Source organism: Talpa occidentalis, unplaced genomic scaffold (genome assembly GCF_014898055.3).
Source record: "Talpa occidentalis isolate TD23 unplaced genomic scaffold, MPIMG_talOcc4v2.1 talOcc4.12, whole genome shotgun sequence".
NCBI lineage: Eukaryota > Metazoa > Chordata > Mammalia > Eulipotyphla > Talpidae > Talpa > Talpa occidentalis.
This window is the reverse complement of record NW_023601212.1, coordinates 39700491-39724983: the sequence shown is the minus strand read 5'-3', so window position 1 is coordinate 39724983 and position 24493 is coordinate 39700491. Positions and strand designations below refer to the sequence as shown.

Sequence of the window (24493 nt, the reverse complement as noted above, 5' to 3'; positions counted from 1 at the left end):
CCGAAGAGGAAGAAAAAACAGAAAAAAGGAAGAAAAAAACACTCACAGAAGAGATTTTAAAAAAAGGAAAAAAAAAAACAACCAGACATAAACTGGCACCAGTTAACTTTCTTGTACTTTTTTGCCGAATTTAGCTTCTCGTAGTTTTAACTTATTGCTATGTTAACTATTTATTCTCCTTGTTGCCCTGTAAGGACATTTGTGTATATTTCTGTTACTTCATCCAGTTTGCAAGTTAAAGGAACCATGACGTTCTCTTTGTTTCTTTCAGTTTTGCCGAGACGTGGTTATGCCTAATTTATTTATAAAAGGGGAAGTGGAATTATTAAAGTAATAATTATTAATAACAGTAATGGTAGCGAGCAGCACCCAGGAAGTGTGCGCTCTGAGAGGCGGTCCCCGCCGCCAGCGACGTCTGGGGTTTCAATGGGTTTATTTTTTGCTCGTCTTGAGAATTTTTTCAGTCCTATTTAGCTGGTGAAAACCCTAGCTTGTTCTTGATACACAAACCTATTTATTCTTGTGGTTTTAAGTCCTCCTGACCTCCCAGCTCCCCTCCAGCAGGGCAGGCACCCCCAATGGGTCCCCCCTCTCCCTCTGCTGTTTCCTGGGGCTTTTTCTCCCCTCAGTCCTCCGTGCTCGAGGACACGTGTATACACGTGGGCAGCGTGCCGGAGGCGTCTGTGAGCAATAAGGGCTGGGTTTGTCCCCCACCCTGGGGGAGGGGGACCAGGCTCTGAAGAGGGGCACCTCCCCAAAACCCCCACTGAGGCCTAGGCCTCTCCCACTCCCAAGACTGGGAGAGGACTTTTTTTTTTTTCCTAAAACACAACTCAGCCCACATAGGCCCCATTCCCACAGGCCAGCTCCTCACCTCAGGGGAGGGGCCTGAGGTCTTCCTCATCCCTGAGGGGGCAGCGCAGAGCCAATGGGGATAGGGCTCAGCCCCTCCAGCCCTCCCTTTATTCTGTTATTTATTCAGAAGGTTTCAAATCATGACAGAGTCCATGTTGGAGGTGATAAGGAACTGTTAAAAAAAAAACAAAACAAAAAACAAACAACAACAACAACAAAACAAAAAAAAAAAAAAAAAAAAAAAACCCAAAACCCAACAAGAACACTTTGCGTTGCGTTTAGACTATTTATTACCGGGATTACAGGCCTGGCCGCGGTAACAGACTTTTACATGGAATTGTTTAATTATTTGTACTTTTCATGCCAGAAAATAAAAGTTCAGAATCTTAAGAGCCTCGCTGGGTATCTGTGAGCTGATGGGTCAGGGTGTGGCGTTTGTAGCTGTGGGCAGGCCTGCCTGCAAGCGGGCATGACAATAGAGGGGTGGGAGAGGGGGCATGGGGTCGGGGTCGGGGGAAGGAGACTTGCCCAGGGTCTTGTCTGTCCCTTGACTCTGGACTTGGTGTCCTGGAGCATCTCAGATGTGAATCATTCCAGGTGTGACTGGTGAGGCCCCACCTGTGGTGCGGCCTGAAAGGGAGGGGGCCCCTGCAGGATCTGCAGACCCTGTCTGTCCCTGGCCTGATCCACACCCAAGCAAAACAAGGCAAACACAGAGGGGGGAGGAATGACATTTATTGTTTTGAGGTCACAGGTCAAGTCACATGTCCCTACATGAAAGGAGGCAGATGCCTGGAGGTGGGTCTGAAAGGATGAGCCCCTTTACTCCATCTTTGGAAGCTGCTGGGCCTGGGAACTTGGCTTTGCTCTGCATGGCCCCTGACAGCAGGGCAGAGCCCCCACCTGGTTCCTGCCTCCATGGGTGGAGAGAGAAGACCCAGAGGAGCAGGCCTTGGTTCACAGACTGAGGTGCAAGTGGCAGCACCGCTGGGGGCTGTTGACAAGCCTTGAAGTTCTGGAGGATGGAGGCGAAGGGAGTTGGAGAGCAGCGGTGCTGGCTTAGGTCTCTTCCTTAGACCCTTCCACACCACTGATGGAGGCCCCACCTCCCCACTTACCTCTGTGCTGTGTGGGACTATAGCTCATCATGGTCACCTTCAGTGGGCAGCTCAGGTGGCGGCTCTGGGCAGGCAGCCGGCGTCATCAACTCCATGAGGTATTCACAACGACTGGGTTCTGTGGTGCTCGTCACTACTGTCTCCTTCCCACAGAGCAGGCGTACCTGGAGAGGGTGGTAGGCAGAGGATCAGGGGTACTAGGGCGGATCTATGTTCCCCTCAATACTATCCCCTCCCTCTCAACAGGCACTCACGGTGGTGGAACGGTTTGGGCCTTGCCAGCAGCCCGTGCCCTGCTCGTATTTCATGGCGCTAAACTTGTCATGTTCAGGGCCAGCCCATGAGCCCCAGGTGCTGCAGGAGAGAGGTGCTGAGGGTAGGCCAGCTAGGGGAACTGGGGACTAAGCAAAAGGGGTTTTAGCCTGAGTCCACTCACCCAAGGTTAGTAGGGGAGCCACCCAGTTTAGGTTTCTGGGAGACGAGCTTGAAGGGGCAGAGGCGGTAGATGTACCTGTCACAAGACATGGTAGGTGAGTGGGGGACCCCATTCTCCTTGATGCCCCCACACATGGTAAGATCATAAGTTTCATACTCCACTGACTGCCCTTAAGCCCACACACTTTATTTCCTCCCACTAAGTCGCTACTCAGCCCCCCAAGTCCACCCACTGGTCCTGTCTACAGGGGGTGAGGAGACATACTCATTGGTGGTGAGCTCATAGCACTGGCTATACAGGTAGGCGAACTCTCCATTGGGGCCAAAGTCAAAGGAAATCTCCTGCTCTAGATTCCTGGAAGGGGAGCCGAAAGGTTAAAGATGCCACAGTCTTGCACGGACCACACAGGAAGGCCCCATCAAGCGAGCGGAGGGCCATGTGGGGGCTGGGCTCCGGAGGGCCATGTGGGGGCTGGGCTCCAGTTCCCTGCCGCCTGGGGACCCTCCACACCGGTGCCACAACCCCGCCTCTCCAATCTTGCCAGCAGTTGCCTGGGTGACTCCCCATTACCACCTCCTCTGGGGAGCCCCACAGCAGGCAACTGTAGGGCAGGTGGAGACTTGGCCGTATGAAGCAAGGTAAGCTCTCTCATACCTGATGGACTCGTCCACATCCTTCAAGGACCGCTCGGCCTCTTCAAACTTGTTACGGGCCTCTTGGGCAGCTGGGCGGTAGGGAATGTGTGGTGGAAGAGATCGGAGGTACCCTCCCCCCATGATGGGGGGGAGCAGGTGCCATGGACACACCTGTTCCCTTCCTCCAGCCCCCCACCCCAAGGGGGAAGCCTGAGGACTGAGCCCATGAGGTCCCGTGAGCCTCCTCGGTCACAGAGCTGACCCCATCCTGCTGCCCAGACTGTCAGCTCCCAAGGGAGCAGGACCAGGACTCCTGGGATCCAGCTGATTCCCAGCCAACCAGGGTGGCACAAACAAGCTGCAGCCCGTGAGGAGGCAGGAGTTCCCTGAGGCTTAATCGGGTGGCACTCTCTTCCCCAGTTCCCAGAAGCCCCCACCAGGATTTCGCAAGACCCCCAAACTCCTCAGGGAGCACAAGGGGCCTGCTTTTTAGGCCCCTGAAGGGACGGACAACGAGGAGGGCCAGGTTTCAGCAGGGTGCCCCCATCCCAGGCCTGACCCTCACCATCAATGAAGGCCTGTGTCTGCTCATCATAGGGTGGCATTTTGTCCTCTTCTGTGGGGCTGGCTGGCTGTGGTGGCACCAGTGGGGGTGGGGCCTCCTGGGGGCAGAGTCAAATCAGCAGGTGACCCCTGCCCCCACCATTCACCCCTTTCTCCCCCACACACACCTTGGACTGCTCCCCCTGCACCTGGGAATCCTCCTCCTCTTCGTCCTCCTCCTCCTCATCCACCTCCTCCTCCTCCTCCTCCTCCTCTTCTGCTGCTGGTGAGGGAACCAGGGGCTGCTCCTCCTTGGGCTTTGTCAGATGGGGATCAGAAGGCACCGGCACATCAGTGGGCAGCACCTGGTGGGCACATGGGGCTATGGACTTGAGGACCATTGACCCCCATCCTCCCAAGCTCAGGTCCACATTCACATCACCTAAGGGGCAGCATCAGTGTCTCCACCCCTTCAGAGGGGCCTGGAGGGGGCGGGGCAGACAGCTGGGGTTGGGGGGGCTTGGGTTGCCCAGCTGGCCAGCATGGCCCTGTGCCAGAACTGGAGGCAATTCTTTTGTGAGACAATGGGGGGTGGGGCAGGCCCACATTCTCCAACCCCAACCAACCTCAGATTCAGATCGGTACTTGTTTCTGATGGCAGCCCAGACACGGTCATAGAAGGCAGTGGCGTCCATCTGGGTGTCCCCCCCAAGGAGGGCCTGTGTGGAAGTGTTGGGGTGTTGTCAGGATTGGTACATCCACCTACCCTCCATGCCCCAGGGTCCCAAAGGGGAAAGCTTAGGCTGTGGTGCCAGGCACAAGCCAGCTGGTGCCAGGCTGCCTGGCTGGGCCCTGATTACCTATGGCTGGGTTGGGTGAGGGCAGAAGCCAGAAGGGGGCAGCACAGGCCTGTGGGAAAAGTGGGGCTGGAGGGTGCAGAGACAAAAGAGACAAGCAGAGACAGAGAAAGCAAGTGCACAAGCATCAGAGAAGGCCAGGCCCTTGGAGGATAGGCCAGGCTGAAGTGGGACAGGCAGGGACCAAGGATCAGGTGTCAGACAGGTAAACACAGCGTTGTATCTCACGTGAGGAGGGTAAATCAGGTATATATTTGGGGGAGCAGGTGGGAGCATGTGGGTGCCCTATTCCACTCCTGTGATCCCACCAGGTCCCAAAGGGCAGGGAGAAGAGATACTAGTGGCTGCCATTCTGGTTCATCTGGGTGAGGCCGGGTCTTAGCAGCCCTGGCCTAAGGCCAGTGGGGAGCTTTCCAGTCATCTGTTCCCCGGTTCCATCTGAGGTTACCCTGGGGTAATCGTCCCCCAGGCTGGTTCTAGCTGGTTTCTAAAGATGGAGTCTATGAGGAGAGGACTCCAAAGCAGGGCAGGAGACAGGGCAGTGCAGGTAGAGAAAGGTACCTGGGCTTCCCCTTCTGAGAGTTCTCCATCCCCATCCGTGTCCAGCTCCGAGTGGGTCTGCAGCTCAGCTACGGATACCCTGGTGGGGGGAGGGCGAGAGGGACGCAGGCAGAAGTTGATGGAAGGGTGAGGCCCACCAGCTTCTGGTCAACTGCCAGCCCCTGCCAGCCTGGGCCCCTGCCTAGAACTTGCTTCTGATCTCAAGGTAGGAGAGGAAGGGTGGCATGAAGCTGGAAGGTAAGGGCTGGCGTTGCGGTTCCCTGGCCCCCAAGTATAGGAGGAACGGGTACCTGCCACCCAGTCCCCTGCCGCCTATCCACTCCCCTTCCTGACATCTCCACAACCCTGAAGGCTCAAAGGAGATATGGAGAAGACAGTGGGATTAGGAGAGAGCTGGCTCCTCCATGTGTGTCCCCCAAGACCCTTTCTCCTGACTGCCACCTCAGAACCCAACACATCAAAAATGCCCCCTGCCTGGGGCCTCCCTGGTTGAGCAAGGGTCCTAACTTCAGCACTGCTTCAGCTGTCTGCAGCCTCTGAGCACGAGTTCGATCCCTGGCCAGGGAGGTACCCACATGGCGCAGCAGACCTCTCCTGTCTCTCCTGCTGCTCCCCTCAGCAGTGTATTTCAGTCAGTCTGCCTGTTCTGCTCCCCACTCTGTCTCTGGTGAGTCCTCTCACCCCCCACACCTCTGGCCTGTACCCCAGCTCTTGCGCCCTGCTGATACCCAGTAAGGCCCTCTAATACCCACCATGGCCTGGGCACCAAGTCCTATTCTACCACCCATCAACACTGCCAATCAAAAAACAGACCCCAGCTCCTGGCCAGCACACACTTCTCACATAGGCGCCTACCCCATATTGGTCCCAGGTTCCCTGTGCCCTCTTTCCTTTTGCTGTTCACCCTAAACTGAGTCATTTCCCAAAGGTCACCTAGCCTGTTCAGGGGCACAGCCTGAAATCAAAGGGGTCTGGCTTTTGCCAGAGTGTCCCAGCCACCAGACAGGCTTGGGAAAGTAAAGGGGCCCCCAGTCATGTTGCCTGGTTCTTGTCTCATTCCCCCCAGCCCCAGTTCTGGACCTATTTCACACATGAGAAGTAGATGCTCGCTCAGAGAGAAGTGGGATCATCATCTCAGGCCCTGCAGCAAGTTGATGAAGTTCTGGCCAGTTTCTAAAGCTGGGGCCTATGAGGAAAGGACCCCAGAGTTGGGGGGGCGGGGCGCAGGCTCACTCACGCCCCATCCATGTTGTCATCCAGCTCCTGGAAGGCACTGGCCGCCAACTCCTGCTCTCGCTGGGCCTTTGAAGCAGCCTGCTGCTCTGTGGAGGGGTCAGCTGTCACCCTCTACTCACCCACCAACCCTTGCCACCCCAAACCTGCCCTCCCCCAATACCCCAAGGAGTCAATCACTACAGAATGCCTACTGTGTGCCTGGCCCTAGGCTGGATGTTAGGCCCTAAGTTGGGCCACAGTGCGGGAGCCAGGTAAGAGATGCCCAGGGTGGGGCCTGAGAAGACAAGACCTGCCATATTGCGGAGAAATGCTGAAGGGATCTGTAGATGGGTGGGATATGGGGAAAGGAGGGCATGGAGAACTAACCCCTGGTTTGAGCAAGGGGGGCTGGCAGAGGGGTGGTTGAGGTTCACCAGGTCCGGGAGGCCCCCACGAGAAGCCATCCAGACACCCAGCTCAGACTCGCTCTCCAGGAATGGTGACTGGGATAGGGTCACAGTCAGGCAAGGGGGACATCCCAAGGGCTCAGAGGAGCATCTCAGGAGAAGGGGAATAGTCACAGGGAAGAAGGGACCTGGGCTACAGTCAAGTCTGCTCTGATGCTCTGGGCAGAGGGGGAAAGCTGCCATAGTTGGATTCTAATTATTTGGCTCACACTGGTGACAAGACTGACAGTGGTGTTTGCTCTACTATGCAGTGGGCCACCCCGGGGGATCTCACAAAGCCCCAGTAGACCCGGCTGACACTGTGTCTCTCACAGATGAGGGCCCGAGGCTCAGTCAGGTGCCGGGGTCTCCCATGGTCACCCAGCTACCAGGGGTAGGGCCAGGGGCCCTGGCCAGTTGACTGCCTCCAAGGCCCATGCTTGTTCCTGACAGCCTTTGGGAATCAGGGTCAAAACATGCTGTGCTGGGCCTCCCTGGTGGCACAAGGGGTTAAGACACAATCTATGAAGCTATCCACAGCCACTGCAGCACGAGTTCAATCCCTGGCCAGGGAGCAACCCACATGGCGCAGGAGACCTCTCCTAACTCGCCCACTGCTCCCCTCAGCAGTGTATTTCAGTCAGTCTGCCTGTTCTGTTCCCCATTCTGTCTCTGGTGAATCCTCTCACCCCGCCCCATACCTCTGGCCTGTACCCCAGTTCTTGTATACATAAATAAATAAATCTTAAAAAAAAAAAAAAAAAAAAAACATGCTATGCTACCCTCTGACTCAGTAACTACACTGAGAACATGGGCTCAAGGAAATCATTTATGATGTGAAAACAATGGAAACAGAACAAGTGATACAACAAGTGAACTCACTTTCTTGAACACGGAGAGCAAAAAAGCAACAGGAACTTGGCACCAAAGACAATGATAAAAAGGAAAAACCAGTGGCAACTTAAGTCACAAAGGGCCAACCCTCTCACATGTAACACATACACACAGGACGAAGACGTGCACCAATATCCTGATCAATAACGGCAGCTGGATTAAATATATCCCATTAGGGTCAATGGAATACACACCGTCAAAAGGAAACAGGGCACTACATTTGCCTCAAACTGGACTGGACAAACCTCACAAATGTTTTGCTAAGCAAAAAAAGTCAGAGACAAAAAGGCACATATTATATGGATCCACTTAGATATAATCCACTTAGATAGAACGGGCAAATCCAGAAAGTAGAGTCCTGCTTGCCAGGAACTAGGGAACAGGAGAATGGGAAATGATGGCTTAATGGACATGTTCTGGAACTACACAGAGGTGATCGGTGCATGGCATTGTGGGTAAACTTAACATCAGTGAAATGTATACTTTAAAACAGTTAAAATATCAATAGAAAACTGTATGTCATTTGCCACAATAAGAGTGAAGAATTAAGAAAAACGGGATCTGACACAGAATGACACAGCATGCCACCACTGATGCCCAGCAGGACTGTCTGCAATGACAGGGCCTACACCCATGCTGTCCAACATGACTGCTGCCAGCTGCACATGGCCACAGGGCATCTGAAATATGGCTTCAAGTTACTGGACTTCACAGAAGGTTTCCACTGGCAAGATTTCCTGAAGGAAGACTCTTTCCTTTCCCACTTTATTATTTGGATTGTTTCCCCACAATTCCGTTTAACAGAGAATATGGATTTCTTTTCAATCAGATGGAAACTAGTATGAAATAGAGCAAGAAACTGCCAGTCTTCTGAGATCTAGTCCCACCCCACATCTCTCACACTCCACAGTGATCAACCTTGGAATTCATACCACCCCTGGGTCTTGGCTGGACGACCCCTTGGACCTGGCCCTGGACAGGCCTGACCTAGTCATCAGCTACTCTGAAACCCAATGGGGGCAGAGAATAGGAGACAAGACTGGGGGAAAGAGGGCGCTACCCCTCAGGCTGGCACAAAGCCAGCTGTTCACAATATCCCTGCTCAAATTTCCTTGGGTTCTGGCAGAGCCCATACCATTTCCTGCCTCTAGGAGTGGGAGCACATGACACAGATCTGGCCAATCAGTGCCTGCACTGTACCCCTGTTCCCAGAGACTGGTTCATGGATAGTCATGTGACCTGGAATGGCCTAATGGAAGCCTGTCGTGGGATTTGCTGGAGCTTGTACAAAGGGGTACAGTCTATTTGCTGGGACTGCTGAGCTAGGAGATAAACATGGTGCTATCCACAGCCCTGCTGGCATGGGTGGTAAGAAAGCAGAGAGGGAGGCAGAGTCCAGAGGTGGAAGGAAGACTCTGCCATTCAGGGTACCCTGGGTCCCAGTGAGCCTAAAATTTCCACTTTTTATTAAGTGGGCTCGGGTTGGGTTTTTGTCATGTATTCAGAAGGGCCCAAACTTCGAGAAAGGAGCAGTAAAGTTTTTGTGGAGATGGTTGGATGGATAGTTGGAGTACAGTGAGATGGATGGACTCACTGATCTGCTGATCCCATTTAATGGTAAGCACAAGGAGGAAGGATGGGGTCTCATGTGTCACCAGTGAGACACCCACTAGACATCTCTGTATTTGCAGTGGGACAAGGTAGAGCAGAGGCTTGAGGGCAGCCTGCTCAGGGGCAGTGGCTATCAGACTGACATGGCAAAGGTGAGGGCCAAAGAGGCAATTAGCTGGCAGGGGGGTTGTAACCAGGTGCTAGAGGTGTCAATCCTTTCAAGCTCAAGGAGGCCACTAAGCAGAATAGCCTGGTGGAGGTTAGTTGGGTAATGCAGGGCTCTGAGCGATGGAGAGAGACAGATGACTCAAGCCTGTGGTTAAGGCACAAAGTCGCAATTGGGAGATGTGTGGGGTCAGTCTGGCTCTGTGATGTGACTCTGGACATGCCAGCGGCCTCTCTGCCCTCAGATCCTTATGTGTGAAATGGGGCTGGTGATGAGAAGTCAGGGAGAGCCAGCCAGAGAGAAGAATGCAACAGATGCCTAAAGAAATGGAGATCAAAAATATGGCTTGAGAGGGAGGGCTGCCTAGTTCCTGGTTATTTGCCCTGCATCACCCAGGCCATGCCTCCAAATTCTCCCAGCAATACTTTGTCCTTTAACTAGTTCAGAGTGCGTTTCTGCCTCATCTGCCCCTTCTACCCTGCTTCTGTGGCCTGTTTTACAGCAACCTGAAAACAAGGACCAAAGGCTTCAGATTTCCCATAATAGCAGTACACCCTGCCACCAGCAAAAAAAAATGTTAGATGAAGTATAAGAAAAATCATAAAACCAATGAAGCAGTAGGATCCGCCAGGGCAAAGAGATACTCACGAAGCTAGGAGAGTGTAGAAGCACCTGAGAAATTTGGATGTCTGCTACGGTAGGAATTTAGGGGAAAATGGAACTCAAAGTCAAAGGATAGGAATTTAGGGGGAAATGGAACCAAAGTCAAAGATGGGGGAGGGCCTCCCCGGTGGCGCAGTGGTTGAGCGCGTGGTTGAGCGCTGGGTTGCGAAGCTGCCTGCAGCCTCTGCAGCGCCAGTTCAATCCCCAATTGCCGGGCGAGGGTCCCACATGGCGCGCAGACCTCTCCTGCCACCCGCTGCTCCCCTCAGCAGTGTACTTCGGTCCTTCTGCCTGTTCTGCTCCCTGCTCTGGCTCTGGTGAATTCTCTCACCCTCCCGCGCTTCTGACTGTACCCAGTGCTTGTATAAATAAATAAATAAATCTTAAAAAAAAAAAAAAAAAGATGGGGGAAAAAACAGAAGACCCTCCTCACTAATTCAAGTATGATCCCAGAAGTTTATCCCCTCAGGGATAGGTTGAACCAGTAACCACCTATCCTGTGCTAGGATCTTAGTCCACACTGCCAGAAAGATTGGAGGAACCTCCAGCTTTGAATTTAGGGGCCCCTGGGTTGGTCATTCTCTAGAGAAAAACCTTATGTTCACAACAATGATGACCAATTATTCCTGTAAATGATATTCAAACATGATGAGTAACACACAAAGATAACCAGACAGGCTGGGAAAGGAGGCATCCCCAGTGGAAAACCAGCAGAAACAATGGACAGACAATGAGCAAGAGTCCCCGGGGCCCAGTCAAGGGTGTCACGGCCACCCCACGCCATACCTTCCCACAGCTTCCGATGCTGGTCTTTGGCTTCCTTCTCCGGCTTCTCAGCCTCCTCCTTCACCAACCGCAGCATCTCCACCTGGTCCTCCAGGGACTTTTTACCAGTCTGTAGCTCAATGAGCTTTTTCTGAGTGGGCAGAAGGCAAGAGGCCAGCTCTCCTATTGTTCTGCTGTCCAGCTCATGGGACTGTCCCTATCCTGCCTCCACTCCACAGGGTGGCTGTGGGCTCCTTCCACACCCCTGGGTCTCCCCTTTGTTGTTCCCCATAGCCCACTGGAGAGAAACCCAAACACCTCAATGTGTCCCCAAGGCCGTGTGACCACGTCTCTGGCCACAACTCCAGTCCCACTTGCCCAGCTGCTATCTCAAACTCTAGTATCCAACTGCCCTGACAACATTTAGACTTCTAAGCACTTCAGCCTCAAGTTCTTTGCACATGCTTTCCTTCTATCTGGAACACTCTACCCGGCTAGCTCTAAATTATCCTACAGGCAGCCTCCTCCTCCAGGAAGTGTTCCCTGCTATCAAGACTGGTGAGGGGAAGAGGGAGACAAGGCAAGAGTCTCCTTTATGCCATGCTGCTCCCAAATTTCCCTTTCTCCAGCAGCCCTGGACATCATTTTGTCTGTCTGTCCCTCCCACTGGACACTGAGCCCTTGAGACAGTTTCAGGCCTGCCTCATGCCCAGAGCAGGGCACTCCCTAGGTGGCTGTGAATATTTCAAGAAGGAATGAGTGTACTAGGTGGCATCCTGCCTAGGGATAGGACCCTAAGCTGTAGGGTCTTAGCACAAACTTCCCCACGGGATCACTTTCTTTCTGAGACCTTGGCTGACACCTCAGGTGGGCCTGCTGTCAGGATCCTCCAACCTCCCCAGGAGGGCAAAGGTTACCTGGAGTCAACCTTACTTCAAGGCTCCCCAACTACCTCCTGAACGCAGGAAGGCTCTCACCACCCCCTTAACTCAGGAGAAACTCACTTGACAGGCTATAGGGGTGGAAAAGACCTAGAATCTTCTCTGGGTCAAGAAGCAGAATTGGGGCAGGAGCCCAGGAGTGGTGTTGAGGACTCTGACCCATCTAAGAGCCAAAGTCAAGAGAGTGGAGGGCAGGGAAAGACACGCCCTCTCCAGGCCCCCAGTACCCACCCAATAGAACTAATTAACTTACTTAATTGAGACCTGTGCCAACTGCCTGCCCCCTTGTCTCCCTCCCAGCCCCACCCCAGGTAATGGCTTAATTGCACAATAAATGCCCAGACAGACAGTAACCAGCCAGCCCCAGACACCACTAGCTAGAGGCAGGTATCAACCTTACTTGAGCTTGCCAGACTATACCTCCATGTCTCAAAGTGCAGAATGTCCAGGGCCAGCACCCCAGCGCCCCTCACCTGCTTCTCCTCCCGGGCCTTCTTCCAATCCTCAATAAGGATCTTCTTCAGGCGGAACCCCTCGCGGGTGACCTCTGCCATCTGCTGCAAAGTCTCTCTCTCCTTCCGGCCTTTCTCTCTGAAGTAGGGAAGTAGGGAAGGGAGGGTGCAGGACTTAGTGCCCATCAAGTCTGTCCTCTTACAAAAGGCATCCACCCATCCTCATACCCCCATGTTGAGAAAAATAAGAGATCGCTCCCCACCCACCAAGGTTCTCTGGCCTCACTGTCCCTGAGAAGAGACAGTGGGCAGGGTTCACCCACCCTTGGGGTTAGGGGAGGGACTAGAGAGCTGGATCAGATCCCGGGAGAGAAAGCACACCCCCACCTAAAAAGGCAATCCTAACAGTGTGTTTGTTGTGCTCCATCTACCATCTACTTAAAAGATCTCTGACCAGGAGAGAATACATAAGTATCAGAACTTTCCACTACTTTCAAGGTGAATCCAGCCCTGCCCCCTCATCAACTAACAGAAATCAAATGCATCTATTCCTTTAGATGCATATATTTCCCACCACTCCCTACTGCCTCATACTCAGCTGCTTCTGTTGTTTTGATTACCTGCCTGTGGGCATTTCAGTTTTCAGGTCCTGCTGCAGAGTGTAACAGTTAAAAGCATGGAGTCTCAAGTAAGACTGACCTGGGTTCGAGTCCCGGCTCTGCTATCTCCTAGCTATGTAACTTCCTGAGGAAGACATTTTCCTTTCTAAACTTGAGTTTTCTCATTTGTTGAACAGGCAAACAATTGTACCTGCTTCCAGGCCAGAGGGAAAACTGGTGATGTTGCATTCACCAGGTACCCAGCACAGAGTGCACACTTACTACAAAGAAGCAGTAAAAAGAGAAGGCCAGATTCACTGGGCAAGGCAAGGGAGGTGGAGGGTATCACCCACGTACTTGCAGGTGTTCTCACAGATGATTCCGCTGTTGTACTCATCTGTGCCGTCACAGCAGTCTGAGGGCAGAGGCAGGGGCACAATCAGCCCTGCCTGGACCTCCTTCCTCCCTCTACCCACCACCTCTTTCCCTAACCCGGGTGCAGTCTCATTCACCACAAACTCCATCGTTGACCCATCTGGAGGGGATGTACAGGGGCTTGTAGCCAGTGTTGGTGCAGTGGAAACTGCCATTAGGACAAGCAGCTGTGCCTGTGGGGAAGAAGGGAGGGGGCTTTGTACAGTGTGCTCAGGGCCCAGCAAATCCATCCACACAGAGACAGAGCCCCACACACATGCACACAAGCTCACAAGAAACATGAGAACTTATGTCAACCAAAGGAAAGGTGACCGCAAACTCAGCGCCTGGAACAAAAATCTCCAGTACTCCCTCCTGCTTCTCTCACTGTGTACCTCAGAACACCAGCAAATCCTCACTCCTGCATCTTCAGTTCCATGTGTCTGCTCTTCAGGTCCCCCTCATCCCTCCCACCTCTGGGTATTTTTGCATCTGGTTCCTCTGTACACAGCACCCTTCAGGAGTCAGGTGAGACCTCCTGACCCCCAAGTTGGGTAGGGCTTCTCATCCACACTTTTCTGTTCTCACTTCCCCCACCCCGATCAATAGTTAGCCATGTGAGACTTCATCCCATTGGTCACCACACAGGGCCTGACTTTCACTAAGAAGTCAACAGATGTATGATGAATGAATGGAGAAAGCTCACCTGGCTCATCTGAGCCATCCTTGCAGTCACAGTAGTCATCATTGACCTGATCAAAAGGGACTGTGGCTGAGCCATCCAGGCAAGTGAAAGGTTTGGATTCCTCATAGAAGTGATGATCTGTGGGGAGAGCAAGTGGCTAAGCTCAGGGAAAGAGACTTTCTCACCAGCATGGCACCTCTGTCCCCACCCACCAGCAGAGTACTGTCACTTTCCCGAAACTGAAGTCAGGAAACCAAGCAAAAGATTGGAATGCCTAGCCCAAGAACCAATGCGGCCCCTCTGACACCCCACCCCCACCTCCAGCGGCCCTACTCACTGGTGAGGGAGACGCCTCTGGGCCGTTTGACCTCCACCGCCCAGCACAGGGGAAGCAGCAGCACCAATAGTAACATCTCGCCGGCAACGAGCTGTACGGGAGGAAGCAGGCTGCGAGGTGATGCTGTGTTCCGAGGCTGCGGCAAGAAACGGGCGATCAGTCTGTGCCAGAGAACTACTTCAGGCCAAAGGCAGGCATTTCTTCCTCCAGTCAATTAGATTCCTCCCTTGTTTCCGAGCAATGAGAGTTCACCTTGCTCCCGGATTGGCGGTAGGTCTCCCTAATCGTGCCCAGTGGAGGATAGTCTCACTTTGTTCAAATCAATGGTGGGAATCTCAAAATCTTCACTCCCTGGGTAGGGGAGGGAAGCTACCCAATTCCCGCCATAGGCCGAAGGGGCTAACAGTCTTCCCCTCTACCCCTCTATCCAGCTGCCCCAAATAGGAACTGGGGTGCCCTGCTAGTACATCACCTACACGAGGTCGGGGCAAAGGTCAATATCCACCGCGCCCCCTTAGTCCAGCAATCCACCGTTCCTCCTGCAGAAAGAGAGGAAATGTGTGTGACCCGTCACTTCCGGCGCACGCTGCACACTGGGAAGGGCGGCTCAGGGCCGCCATGTTGGATGTGGCAAGCAGACGGAGGCGTAGGGGAGCCCGGAACCCGGACGGCCATCTTGGATAGGACTCTGAAGCTTTACAGGGAATAGTTCTGAAGGTTCACGCTTAATGGCGGCGCAAGGTACTTCCATCTTGGGAGTGGCGAGTTCTGCAGCCGAAAAAGAAAGTTCCCGAAAAATGCCGGCCAACCCACCGCAGGGGTGGGGGTGAGGACATAGAATTTAGCACGTGACTCCAAAGTACCCTCCGACACCATCCAGCGGCGCTGCTCTGCCCCCTCCCCCGTAAGGATCACCTCCCCGCCCCGCCCGCCTGAGCGTCAGCCAATGAGAGCTGTGGTGTGGAACGCCGGCGGCTTCCGAGGGAGCGGGGGAGAGAGGCGGGGGAGGAAATTACCTAGCAACCGGGAGATGCTGCGAGGTCCGGAGGCCAAGCAGTCGGGAAGTGCATTCCCAGAACCGGTACTGACGGATCCCGAACAGAAGCGATTCCCAGTCGCCACTCTAATACCTAGGGGCCCTCGGCTCCGACCCAGTCATGACGTCTCCTCTGTGCTGGGCGGCCTCCGGCAATGCCCAACCTGCTCAGGACCAGGCTTCAGCTTCCTCCAAGGTCAAAGGCAGTCAAGCTCAAGTCAAGCATCGCCCCATCAGAAGCAAAGGCACTGCACAGGCCTGGCCCCCACGCCATTCCAAGGCAGGGCCCTTACAAGGCAGTGGGGGGAAATCCGCAGTGCACATGCAGGTGACTGAGTTACAAAAGAAGATACAACTTTTAGGTAAGATGGCTACAGAGGGCACAGAAGGGTCAGGGGTGAACCGTGTCCATCCAGCCTTCTGACTAGACATGGTGTGACAACAGCATCTCACAGGCATTCATCTAGACAACCAGTTTCTGGGGGCAAAAACTCATACTTGTTTATGGTTTTTCGCATCTCAAAACTTTTCTTGGACTCAGAACTACTTGGATTTTTTTCATATTTGTGTGTAATTTTTTTTTTTCTATCATGAACAGAGGGTGAAAAACATGGACTCTAAAGCCAGATTTTCTGGGTTTAAAGCTGGCTCAGCATGTACTAGTTGACTAGTTGTTTGAACTTGGAGGTCTAAGAGTGAACTAATTGCCCTGTTTCTCAATCTGTAAAATAGAGATAGCAATAGTAGGACGCCACGGGTAGTTGCAATGTGTAAAGTACTTAAAACAGTACCTGGCACATAGCAAAACACTATAAAGTATAAACTAGTTTTTCTAAATGGGGGAAGACTATTTTGCCTCTCCAGCATTTTGTAGTGCCTGGAGACATTTTTTGGTTGTCACATTGTTGTTTATGGGAGAGTAGATACTACCAGCATCTAGTTAGTAGAGGCCAAATTTGTTGCTTAACATCTGACAATGCACAGGACAAATCACCACAGAAAATAATTATACCTCCTAAATATCAGTCGTATTGAGGTTGGGAAATGCTGGTGTAAACCACTATTTTCTTATGATGAGTAGGTAATCTTGCAAGTCAGACTGCTTGTGACCTTGAACAGTCTAATAAGATCAAGCCTCAGTCTTCTCATTGTAAAATGAGTATTCTTTGGGTATGAATGTGCACCTATTGGCATATATTATTTGATACCTGGGAAGTTTTAGGTAAGTTTGCAATACATAATAAGCACACAAAGTGAAGCACTGTTCTAATAGTAAGTTGATGATTACAGAAAGGTTTTCCCTTTGAGAAGTAGCCCCTCTGTGATCATGTGCTTGTGCCTGCCTACCTCACATGATCCCAGAGGGTGACCGGAAGGCTTTTTATGAGAATGCCCAATGGAACATCAAGAAGAATCAGGAGACCATCAGCCAACTCCGAGAGGAGATCAGGATGCTGCAAATACAGCTGACAGACCTGCTCCAGGTGAGTGTACATAAGTGTGTGAAAAGTTTCCAGAGGGCCAACGACAGCACCCCCAGAGTCACTCCACTACCTTAGGTGGAGGTGGCTTGGATTAGCAGTGACTGAATTCCTCTCCTTGTAGGGAGATGGGAAAGTGATCCAGGCAGTGATTAAGGAATGGAAGTCAGAGACACCATACCTGAAGAACAGAACCAGCCAGGTTTGTGCCACCCCCATTCCACTGACCCTCTCCCTTCATTTCCAATCTGGATCCCCTTCCCAGTAGACTCCCTGCCTTCCATCTCACCCTCTACAGTACTTTCTCCACACTAGATGCCACTTGTTTTTTCACTTGATTAATCTTTTTTTTAAGATTTATTTGTTTATGCATACAAGAACCAGAGTGCAGGGGTGAGAGGATTCACCAGAGACATGGGGAACAGAACAGGCAGACTGACTGAAATACGCTGCTGAGGGGAGCAGCAGGCGAGTCAGGAGAGGTCTGCTTTGCCATGTGGGTATCTCCCTGGCTGGCTGGGGATCGAACTCATGCTGTAGAGGCTGCAGATAGCTTTATAGCGCTGTGCTTAACCCCTTGTGCAACCAGAGAGGCCCTCGTTTGATTAATCTCTATCATGCAACAACCATGTGCCTGGCATGGTACTAAGTGTTGGTAACTGCAGTGAAAAAATAGCAAACCAAAAAGCTCATATCCTCTTGGGGAAACATAACGAAATCCCTAAACAACAAATATGGAAATAAAGTCGTTCCCATTAATGACAGAGTGACTTACTAGAGCTAGATTGGGGGCAGTTAAGATAGGAGGCAGGGTTAGCAAAGATCCCTCCGAAGAAGGTAATGTTTGAGTAGAGAATGGGATAGGCAGGAAATGATCTGAGGAATTGTACTCCAGGCAAAAGGAACAATAAGTGCAAAGTCCTGGAGTAGAAACTAGCAATAGAGTATTGGAGACATGGGGGAGATTGTTGGCCAGATGAGAGTAAGTGAGGGGTCTCTGTAGGAAATCAGGCAGGTCACGCAGGTCATGCTGGGGCTTTCTGACCTCAGGGAGTTCACACTAGTGAAGATGAAGAGGGAAGATTTCTTTTTCTTACATTGTTGTTTATTTTTGTACAATAGTTGATGTCTCCACTCATGTGTAGTTCCTGTAAAGCTCCCATCACATCACCCATGAACCATTACCATAGGCCCTTGTGCTCTTCCCTCCCCATTTTGACCCATCTCCCTCCCCCTCCCCTACTCTATTCCTCGGATCTATAGTTTATCTGCAAATTTTGTCTCTCTTTATTTTGACTGCTTGTTCAGATTCCCTATATTCCCCCTGTAAGTGAAACCATCCAATATTTTATCTTTCTTTTTCGGACTTATTTTTTTTTAATATTTATTTATGCATGGGGGATTGTGTGAAAAGATTCACCAGAGACAGAGTGGGGAGCAGAACAGGCAGATCTATTGAAATATACTACTGAGGGGAGCAGTGGACAAGACAGGAGAGGTCTGCTGCGCCATGTGGGTCACCTCCCTCGCTGGGATTGAACTCGTGCTATAGTAGCTGCGGATTGCTTTGTAGTGCTGACGGTTAACTCCTTGCACCACTAGGGAGGCCCCTCCTTCTGACTTATTTTACTGAGCATAATCCCTTCTGATTCCATCCGTGTTGCTGCAAATGCCATGAGTTTATCTTTTTTGATTGCTGAGTAATAGTCCATTGTGTATATATACCACATCTTGATCCAGTCATCTGTTTTTGGGTATTTGGGTTGTTTCCATATCTTAGCTATTGTAAATAATGCTGCAATAAGCATAGGCATACAAGTTTTCTTTCAAATTAATGTTTTTGTTTCCTTTGGGTAATTCCTAGGAGTGGAACTGCTGGGTCATATGGTAGCTCCATTTTTAGTAGTTTGAGGAACCTCCACACAACTTTCCATAGTGGTTGGACCAGTTTGCGTTCCCACCAGCAGTGTAAAAGGGTTCCAAAGGGCTGATTTTATACTAATAATCAAAGAAGTAGTAAATGGGCTCTAAGGAAACACAAGTGGATCTCAGGAGATCAGTCAGGTGGAAGATGATGTTGGCTGGACTAGGACAAAAATGGTGAAATTAGAAAGAGAGATCTCTGTGGGAGCTTTTGAAATTGAACAAAGTATTGCTGACAAATTGGGACACAGGTGGGAGAGAAAAAGAAAAAGTGAGAGGACATGAAGATTTTCGACTTGAGCATCCAGAGGATGGAGCTAGCATGAGCTGAGATGGGGAAGATGTGAGAAAGGCAAGTTTGCTGGATTTTGGACATGATGACTTTGAAATGCCTGTGGAGATACCTGGAAGGATATGTATATGCAGTGTATCAAACTTGGGCATTTCTATTGTATAGGCAGCCTTAACAGCATGGAGACGTAGGATCTCCGGGGGTGTGGCCAGGGAGAGAAAAAGCTGAAATAAAGGGGTTGGAAAGAAGAGGAAGTCAGGGAGGTAGCTGGAAAACCAAGTAGTGAGGGTTCTGGGAGCCACCAAAGAAGAGAATCTGCAGGAGAAGGGCCTACCAGGTCAGATGCTGCTAAGAGAAGAGATGAGAGCCAAGATCTGGAAGAAAGAAGGGACAAAGGACTAAATGGGGGTTCAGTCCCTCTGCCCTACTACCCCTTCTCCAGCAGGCCCTGGAGCACCTGGACCACCGGCTGAGTGAGAAGGTGAAGCAACTGAATGCTCTGCGGCACCAAGTGAGCTTGCGGCAGAAGCGCCTGGAGGAACTCCAACTGCAGTACAACCTTCGGGAGCTGGAAATGGCCGAGGCACAAAATGGCAACTCAGAGGTGGCGAAGGTGGGGCCAGTAAGATGGGGGAAGGGTTGATCCTGGGAGAGAAATTGAGAGTGGAGAGAACTCAGCTCAGTTTTACTTCCATCTAGACCATGCGGAACCTGGAAAACCGCCTGGAGAAGGCCCGGATGAAGGCAGAGGAGGCGGAACACATTACCAGTGTGTACCTGCAGCTCAAGGCCTACCTACAGGTAGGCAGGCCTACCCTGGGGGCAGAGAGGCAAGTGAGAGGGGACCTTCCTGGGCAGGAACAGTGGTGACAAGTCTGCCAATCACCTACGCCCAGGAGGAGAGCCTTAACTTAGAGAACAGATTGGACTCCATGGAAGCTGAAGTGGTGAAGACAAAACATGAGCTAGAGGAACTGCATGTGGTGAACCGGGAGGCACTCAACGCCCGGGACATTGCCAAGGTGCGATCCCACCAGAACCTGGGGGTCCTGCCCAGCTACCAGGGTCTCAGTATCTCAGAATCTGAACTGCCACTATACTTGAGCCCCTCCCATCTGTGTTCCAGGCCCCTGTGGCCTGGCCTAGCTGTTCAGAACTGGGCCCACTGTCCCTGCAAAACCGATGGTAGGTTGCCAGCTGGATCCCCTGTCCCCCTGCCTTCCTTTTAGAATCAGCTGCAGTATTTGGAGGAGACTGTGTTCCGAGAGCGAAAGAAGCGTGAGCGCTACATAAGCGAGTGCAAGAAGCGTGAGGAGGAGAGGAAGCTGCAGAATGAACGCATGGAACGTAAGGTGGGAGCATCCAGGGATGTGGGTTCAGATCCCAGTCAGTCCCGGTTATGCCCCTACATTGCCCCTCACCCTTCCTCTCACTCCAGACTTTTCTCCTGACTCCACCCCCACCTCCATTTGCTACTAGGACTCCTCCCACGTCTTTGACCCTACCTTTCTGGCCACCTGACAGTCCCTTTTTGGTTCTGACCTAGCTTTCAGCCCTCCCCTTGCTTACTGGATGGTACCCATCCCAGCCCACATCTCGGCACCAGCCCTAAATCTGATACAGACTTTAGCCAGCCCTTCAGCTACAGGCCCCAAGTCTCTGCACTGTCTCTGATGTTGCCCAGAGACCATCAAGTGCTATGCTCTGTTCCCTACTCCTGAGCCCTGCCTGTGATCCCTTACCTGACCTCAAGCCTTTGCCCTGACCCCCCAGCCCTGGCCTGCCTCCTCCCTGACTCCTCTGTGGATATCCCTCCCCCCTAATCTGCCCTAAACTCACCCCCTCTCCTTTATCCCCCCTAACTACCCACCTCAACCTACAAGCAGACCCAGCGGGAGCACTTGCTGCTGCAGTCAGACGATACCATCCAGGACAACCTGCGTGCCAAGGAAGAGGAACTGAGGAAACGCTGGGGCAGGTACCAGATGGAGATGCTCTTTGGCAAGGTGAAGGATGCCACCGGTGTGGCAGAAACTCACGTGAGTGCTGCCCATGGCCCTCCCTCCCCTGAAGCTTTACCTTTCTGCCTGCCGTTCCTCAGCACACAAATCTGTTCTCTTAAAAGACACCAGCTACCACCTCCAGCTACCGCCCCCTTTCTCTGATGCCCCTTACAGCAAAACCCACATGAGCTGTCTTGGCTGCCCTTATGTTCTTTTCACTTTTGTGTGGTTGCTAACTTATTTGGCGTGGCAGCTCTGTGGGAACTGGGAATTCTGTGTCTCATCTTATGTCTCCAGCACCTGTGAGTGGCCCAGTGTCACTTTTAGACTGGGGCAAATGGAACCTCTACCCTGGATCCCACACTTTGCAGCATTTTCTTGAAATTTTTTAAGACCCTTACATTCTCCTCTAGCCAACAGTGATCCCACTGAACCCAATTAAGTTTCTCCCCCTTGGGACTCTCCATCCTGCTACTGTTCTCATAGGGTGACTCCAGGAGTTCCACCACTCTCACCTATGGGTTCATCCGGGGCATTGTGCCAGGCACCTTTTCGGAAATCAGCCTAGTGGGCAGATTGCTCCAGCTGCCCACTTTATTTCCTTAAAAGATTGGGCAAGATTGACCACCAGAATGTTGCTGGCATGTTGATTTTGCTCACACACTGATTTGGGCTGAGTCAAATTCTTTATATAGAGAAAGGACCCTGCAAAAATTATTTGTATGAAACTTCACACTCTCGAAGCATCCCTGAGTCCAGCTGAGTGAGTCTGGGGGATTCAGTTGTACAGAAGCCACCTGCTTCGCTCACTTGTCCTGTGGGGATGGGGGAGGGAGGAGGAAGCATCCAGTGGGAAGGAAAGGTACATCTGTGCCTCCCCATGCCCTTGTTCTGACTGGGGCTGGGTGGCCCACAGGCGGTGGTGCGCAGGTTCCTGGCCCAGGGCGACACTTTCTCTCAGTTGGAGATGCTCAAGAGCGAAAATGAACAGACACTACTGACGCTGAAACAAGAAAAGAAACAACTGCAGCGGGAGCTGGAAGACCTCAAGTACTCGGGAGAGACCATGCTAGTGAGGTGAGTTTCTGGTGACTGAGGGAGAAAGTGGGGGCTTCTGGCTCTGTATCACTCTAATGACTGCTTCTGCTTCCCTGCTCCCTTCAGCGAGCAGAAGCTGAACACCCAGCTGCAGGAGCGAGTCAAAGTGGAGGAGCAGCGACGTGCTGAGGCACAGGATCAGCTGGAGCGCTCCATGCGGGCGTTGCAGGTGGCCAAGGAGGGCCTGGAGCACCTAGCAGGCAAGCTGAACAACATCACAGTGGTAGGTCCAACTCCCACCCCCACCCTCAGCCCCTCAAGCCCACATGGAGAAAACCCCAACTGGAACCTCCCAGAGCCTAAAAAGTCAAAGCCACACACTCAAGGGAACCTACCTGAAAACCAGTCCGGGATATCAGAGATCCACCTGGAGAGATCCACAGGAGGAACCTCGCCCCATTCCTTAGAATTCCCACCCCAGTCCCTGGAAAAACCTACTTATTTAAGAGGCCCAGAACTTCAGAGACCCTTGTCCCCCCAGTACCATCCCACCTTGCTCCCCTCCCCCAAGAAATCGCAGAGACCCCCCCTCCAATCCTGGAAGCTCCACCCTGCCCACAGCAGATTCCCATCTCTTCAGAAGGTGATCCCCCAAGTGGCCTTTCTCAAGTTATTGCTGACCTCATCACTAAGAGATCTCCTCCCCCAACCTGCATACCCCATCCTTGTGTTTCTGGAGTTCAGAGGCTCTGCCCTCACAGGCTTGGCCCTTGACTGCAGAGGACCTACACCACTGCACCACCGCTGTTGGTGACCCCTCACCTCAAAGGCCACACCTCTGAAATGAAGAGCCCCACCCCTGGGGTAGAACCTGGCCACCCTGCACTCGCAACCCTTGCCCCTCCTGTCTGACCCAGCTCTGCTTTGGGGCACAGGAGGGCGGCCGCCTCTCGGAAAAGGATCTGGATCCCAACTCAGGTGACTATCTGCCCAATCTGCTGGGATTCGTGGAGGAAAAGCTGCTGAAGCTGCAGGCACAACTCTATGGCCATGACGTGAAAGAGATGCTGCACCACCTCTCCGACCGTGAGGTGCCCTTACAGTCCAAATGTGGGGCTGAGGGTTTAGGGGCTGGGGTGAAAAACCAGGGAGGAGGGGAGACAACCCTCTGAGGACCAGGGCGGAGGCTGTTGGGCTAGGAATGGGCTTTAGGGACAATGGGTGAGGTTTGAAGAGCCAAGAGTGAGTCAGGAGAGCCGCAGGAAGGTCTGAGGGAGGGCAGAATTAAGGGGATCCAGAGTTCTGGCCACCACAGGCAAAAGGGTGGGGCCTAGAGATCAGGGGCAGGTCTGGGGGCAAACAGGGGGACACTGCCTGGGGGACAGTGCCTGCTGAGAACACACTACACTGCTGGATCGGAGAAAAATAGGAGTGGACAGTGGTCCTGTATAGAATCAGTGTATTTCTATATGGGATGGGGAGGATGTAGAACCAGACTTCCTTGCAGCCACTTCCCCACACACACACTAACCCCTCCCTCCCCCAAACAGTTCTACACCAGCCTAGAGGGAAGGCTGCCCTTGTACAACACCCGCATCGCCTTGCCCCTTGCCACTACTACCAAGGACAAGTTCTTCGGTAAGGACAGGAAAAGGGGGCGGGATTGGGGCCCTAAGTGCAGCTGCCAGAGGTGGCAGAGCCAAGGTGGGGGTGGGGTGATGAAGGCTGGCACGGGAAACCTGAGCCAGGGAGGGGACCTAGTTCACTTTCTTCACTTCTGCAGACGAGGAGGAGAGTGAGGACGAAGACAACGATGTGGTGACCCGGGCTGCTCTCAAGATCCGTTCTCAGAAGTTGATAGAATCCCGCAGCAGGAAGCGCAGTCGCTCCCGGAGATCCTAGACTAGCCCTGGCAACCACCTGGCGCTTGCAGGACCCTGTCGAGCACTCCACCCCTCTGGGCCCAATTTTGGGCCCATGGGCCCCCTTGAAGGGCTGAACGGGGGCCCAGAGAAGAGAGAGCCGCGGGCTATGCCTGGAGTAGAGAAGGGGCCAGGCGGCAGACCTTCCCACAGTAAATCTGCTGTCTGCGCTGGCCTCAGAACCGGGCAATAAAGGTCAACAATCAGCCCCTTGGGTATTTGTCTCTCCTTGACCCTGTACCGCCCAAAGGACAGCTCCCCTTAAAACCCGGGAACGCAGACAGCCCCAGTCTCCGAGGGAGTGACTCCCATCAGCTGAGGACACGGACTGTGGTCCCTCTCACTCCTCCAGAGAAATGGGAGAGACCAGCAGCCCCGCCTGAGGACAGGGACTCTGCATGACAACACAGACCGGACCCCACTTAGTTATAGGCTCTAGCTCCTCCACACACAAGAAGAGCCCTCCCTTGGGAAACATGTTCTCCCGGGCACACACTGAGACACCTGTCAGGAGAGCCTGTCTTCCTGGGCAGGGGCTGGGCGCGGGGGTCTGGCTGGGGGCAGCCAAGAGCGGTGGGTTCGGCCCACCTCGTCCCGCCGGGCTC

At 52.7% G+C, this 24493-nt stretch overlaps 2 protein-coding genes across 4 annotated transcripts; one reads left to right on the top strand and one right to left on the bottom strand.

Annotated features, from left to right (window-relative positions):
* Positions 1–1361: 1361 nt before the first annotated feature.
* PRKCSH (protein kinase C substrate 80K-H) lies at positions 1362–15074 on the bottom strand. 2 transcript variants are annotated; one of them, XM_037505878.2, is made up of 18 exons: positions 14670–15074; positions 14194–14329; positions 13878–13994; positions 13270–13365; positions 13115–13172; positions 12180–12297; positions 10787–10916; positions 6243–6327; positions 5006–5084; positions 4214–4306; positions 3776–3952; positions 3610–3706; positions 3064–3133; positions 2674–2763; positions 2410–2484; positions 2228–2327; positions 1974–2137; positions 1362–1870 (listed from the first exon to the last, which is right to left on the bottom strand). In XM_037505878.2, the coding sequence occupies exons 2-17, from the start codon at positions 14267–14269 to the stop codon at positions 1991–1993; spliced, it is 1608 nt and encodes a 535-aa protein (XP_037361775.1). In that variant the 5' UTR covers positions 14270–14329; positions 14670–15074; the 3' UTR covers positions 1362–1870; positions 1974–1990. The 2 variants fall into 2 exon arrangements, with proteins under 2 accessions (XP_037361775.1, XP_037361776.1); XM_037505879.2 differs by having other exon boundaries at positions 3797–3952; positions 14194–15074.
* Positions 15075–15197: 123 nt separating this feature from the next.
* On the top strand, positions 15198–24392 carry ODAD3 (outer dynein arm docking complex subunit 3). Of its 2 annotated transcripts, none has more exons than XM_037505877.2 (13): positions 15198–15591; positions 16592–16713; positions 16835–16912; positions 19371–19538; positions 19625–19726; positions 19822–19947; positions 20155–20277; positions 20812–20964; positions 21845–22005; positions 22093–22249; positions 22902–23057; positions 23517–23604; positions 23750–24392. In XM_037505877.2, the coding sequence occupies exons 1-13, from the start codon at positions 15351–15353 to the stop codon at positions 23866–23868; spliced, it is 1794 nt and encodes a 597-aa protein (XP_037361774.1). In that variant the 5' UTR covers positions 15198–15350; the 3' UTR covers positions 23869–24392. The 2 variants fall into 2 exon arrangements, with proteins under 2 accessions (XP_037361774.1, XP_037361773.1); XM_037505876.2 differs by having other exon boundaries at positions 19368–19538; positions 23750–24391.
* Positions 24393–24493: the final 101 nt, after the last annotated feature.

Coding starts and splice junctions, on each gene's coding strand:
- PRKCSH (XM_037505878.2), bottom strand. CDS start 14,269: ATGTTACTATTGGTGCTGCTGCTTCCCCTGTGCTGGGCGGTGGAGGTC. Junction 3,134..3,609: donor GACACAGGCCTTCATTGATG/GTGAGGGTCAGG, acceptor CCTACCGCCCAG/CTGCCCAAGAGGCCCGTAAC. Junction 2,485..2,673: donor TATGAGCTCACCACCAATGA/GTATGTCTCCTC, acceptor GTCTTGTGACAG/GTACATCTACCGCCTCTGCC.
- ODAD3 (XM_037505876.2), top strand. CDS start 15,351: ATGACGTCTCCTCTGTGCTGGGCGGCCTCCGGCAATGCCCAACCTGCT. Junction 16,714..16,834: donor AGCTGACAGACCTGCTCCAG/GTGAGTGTACAT, acceptor CTCTCCTTGTAG/GGAGATGGGAAAGTGATCCA. Junction 16,913..19,367: donor TGAAGAACAGAACCAGCCAG/GTTTGTGCCACC, acceptor CCCCTTCTCCAG/CAGGCCCTGGAGCACCTGGA.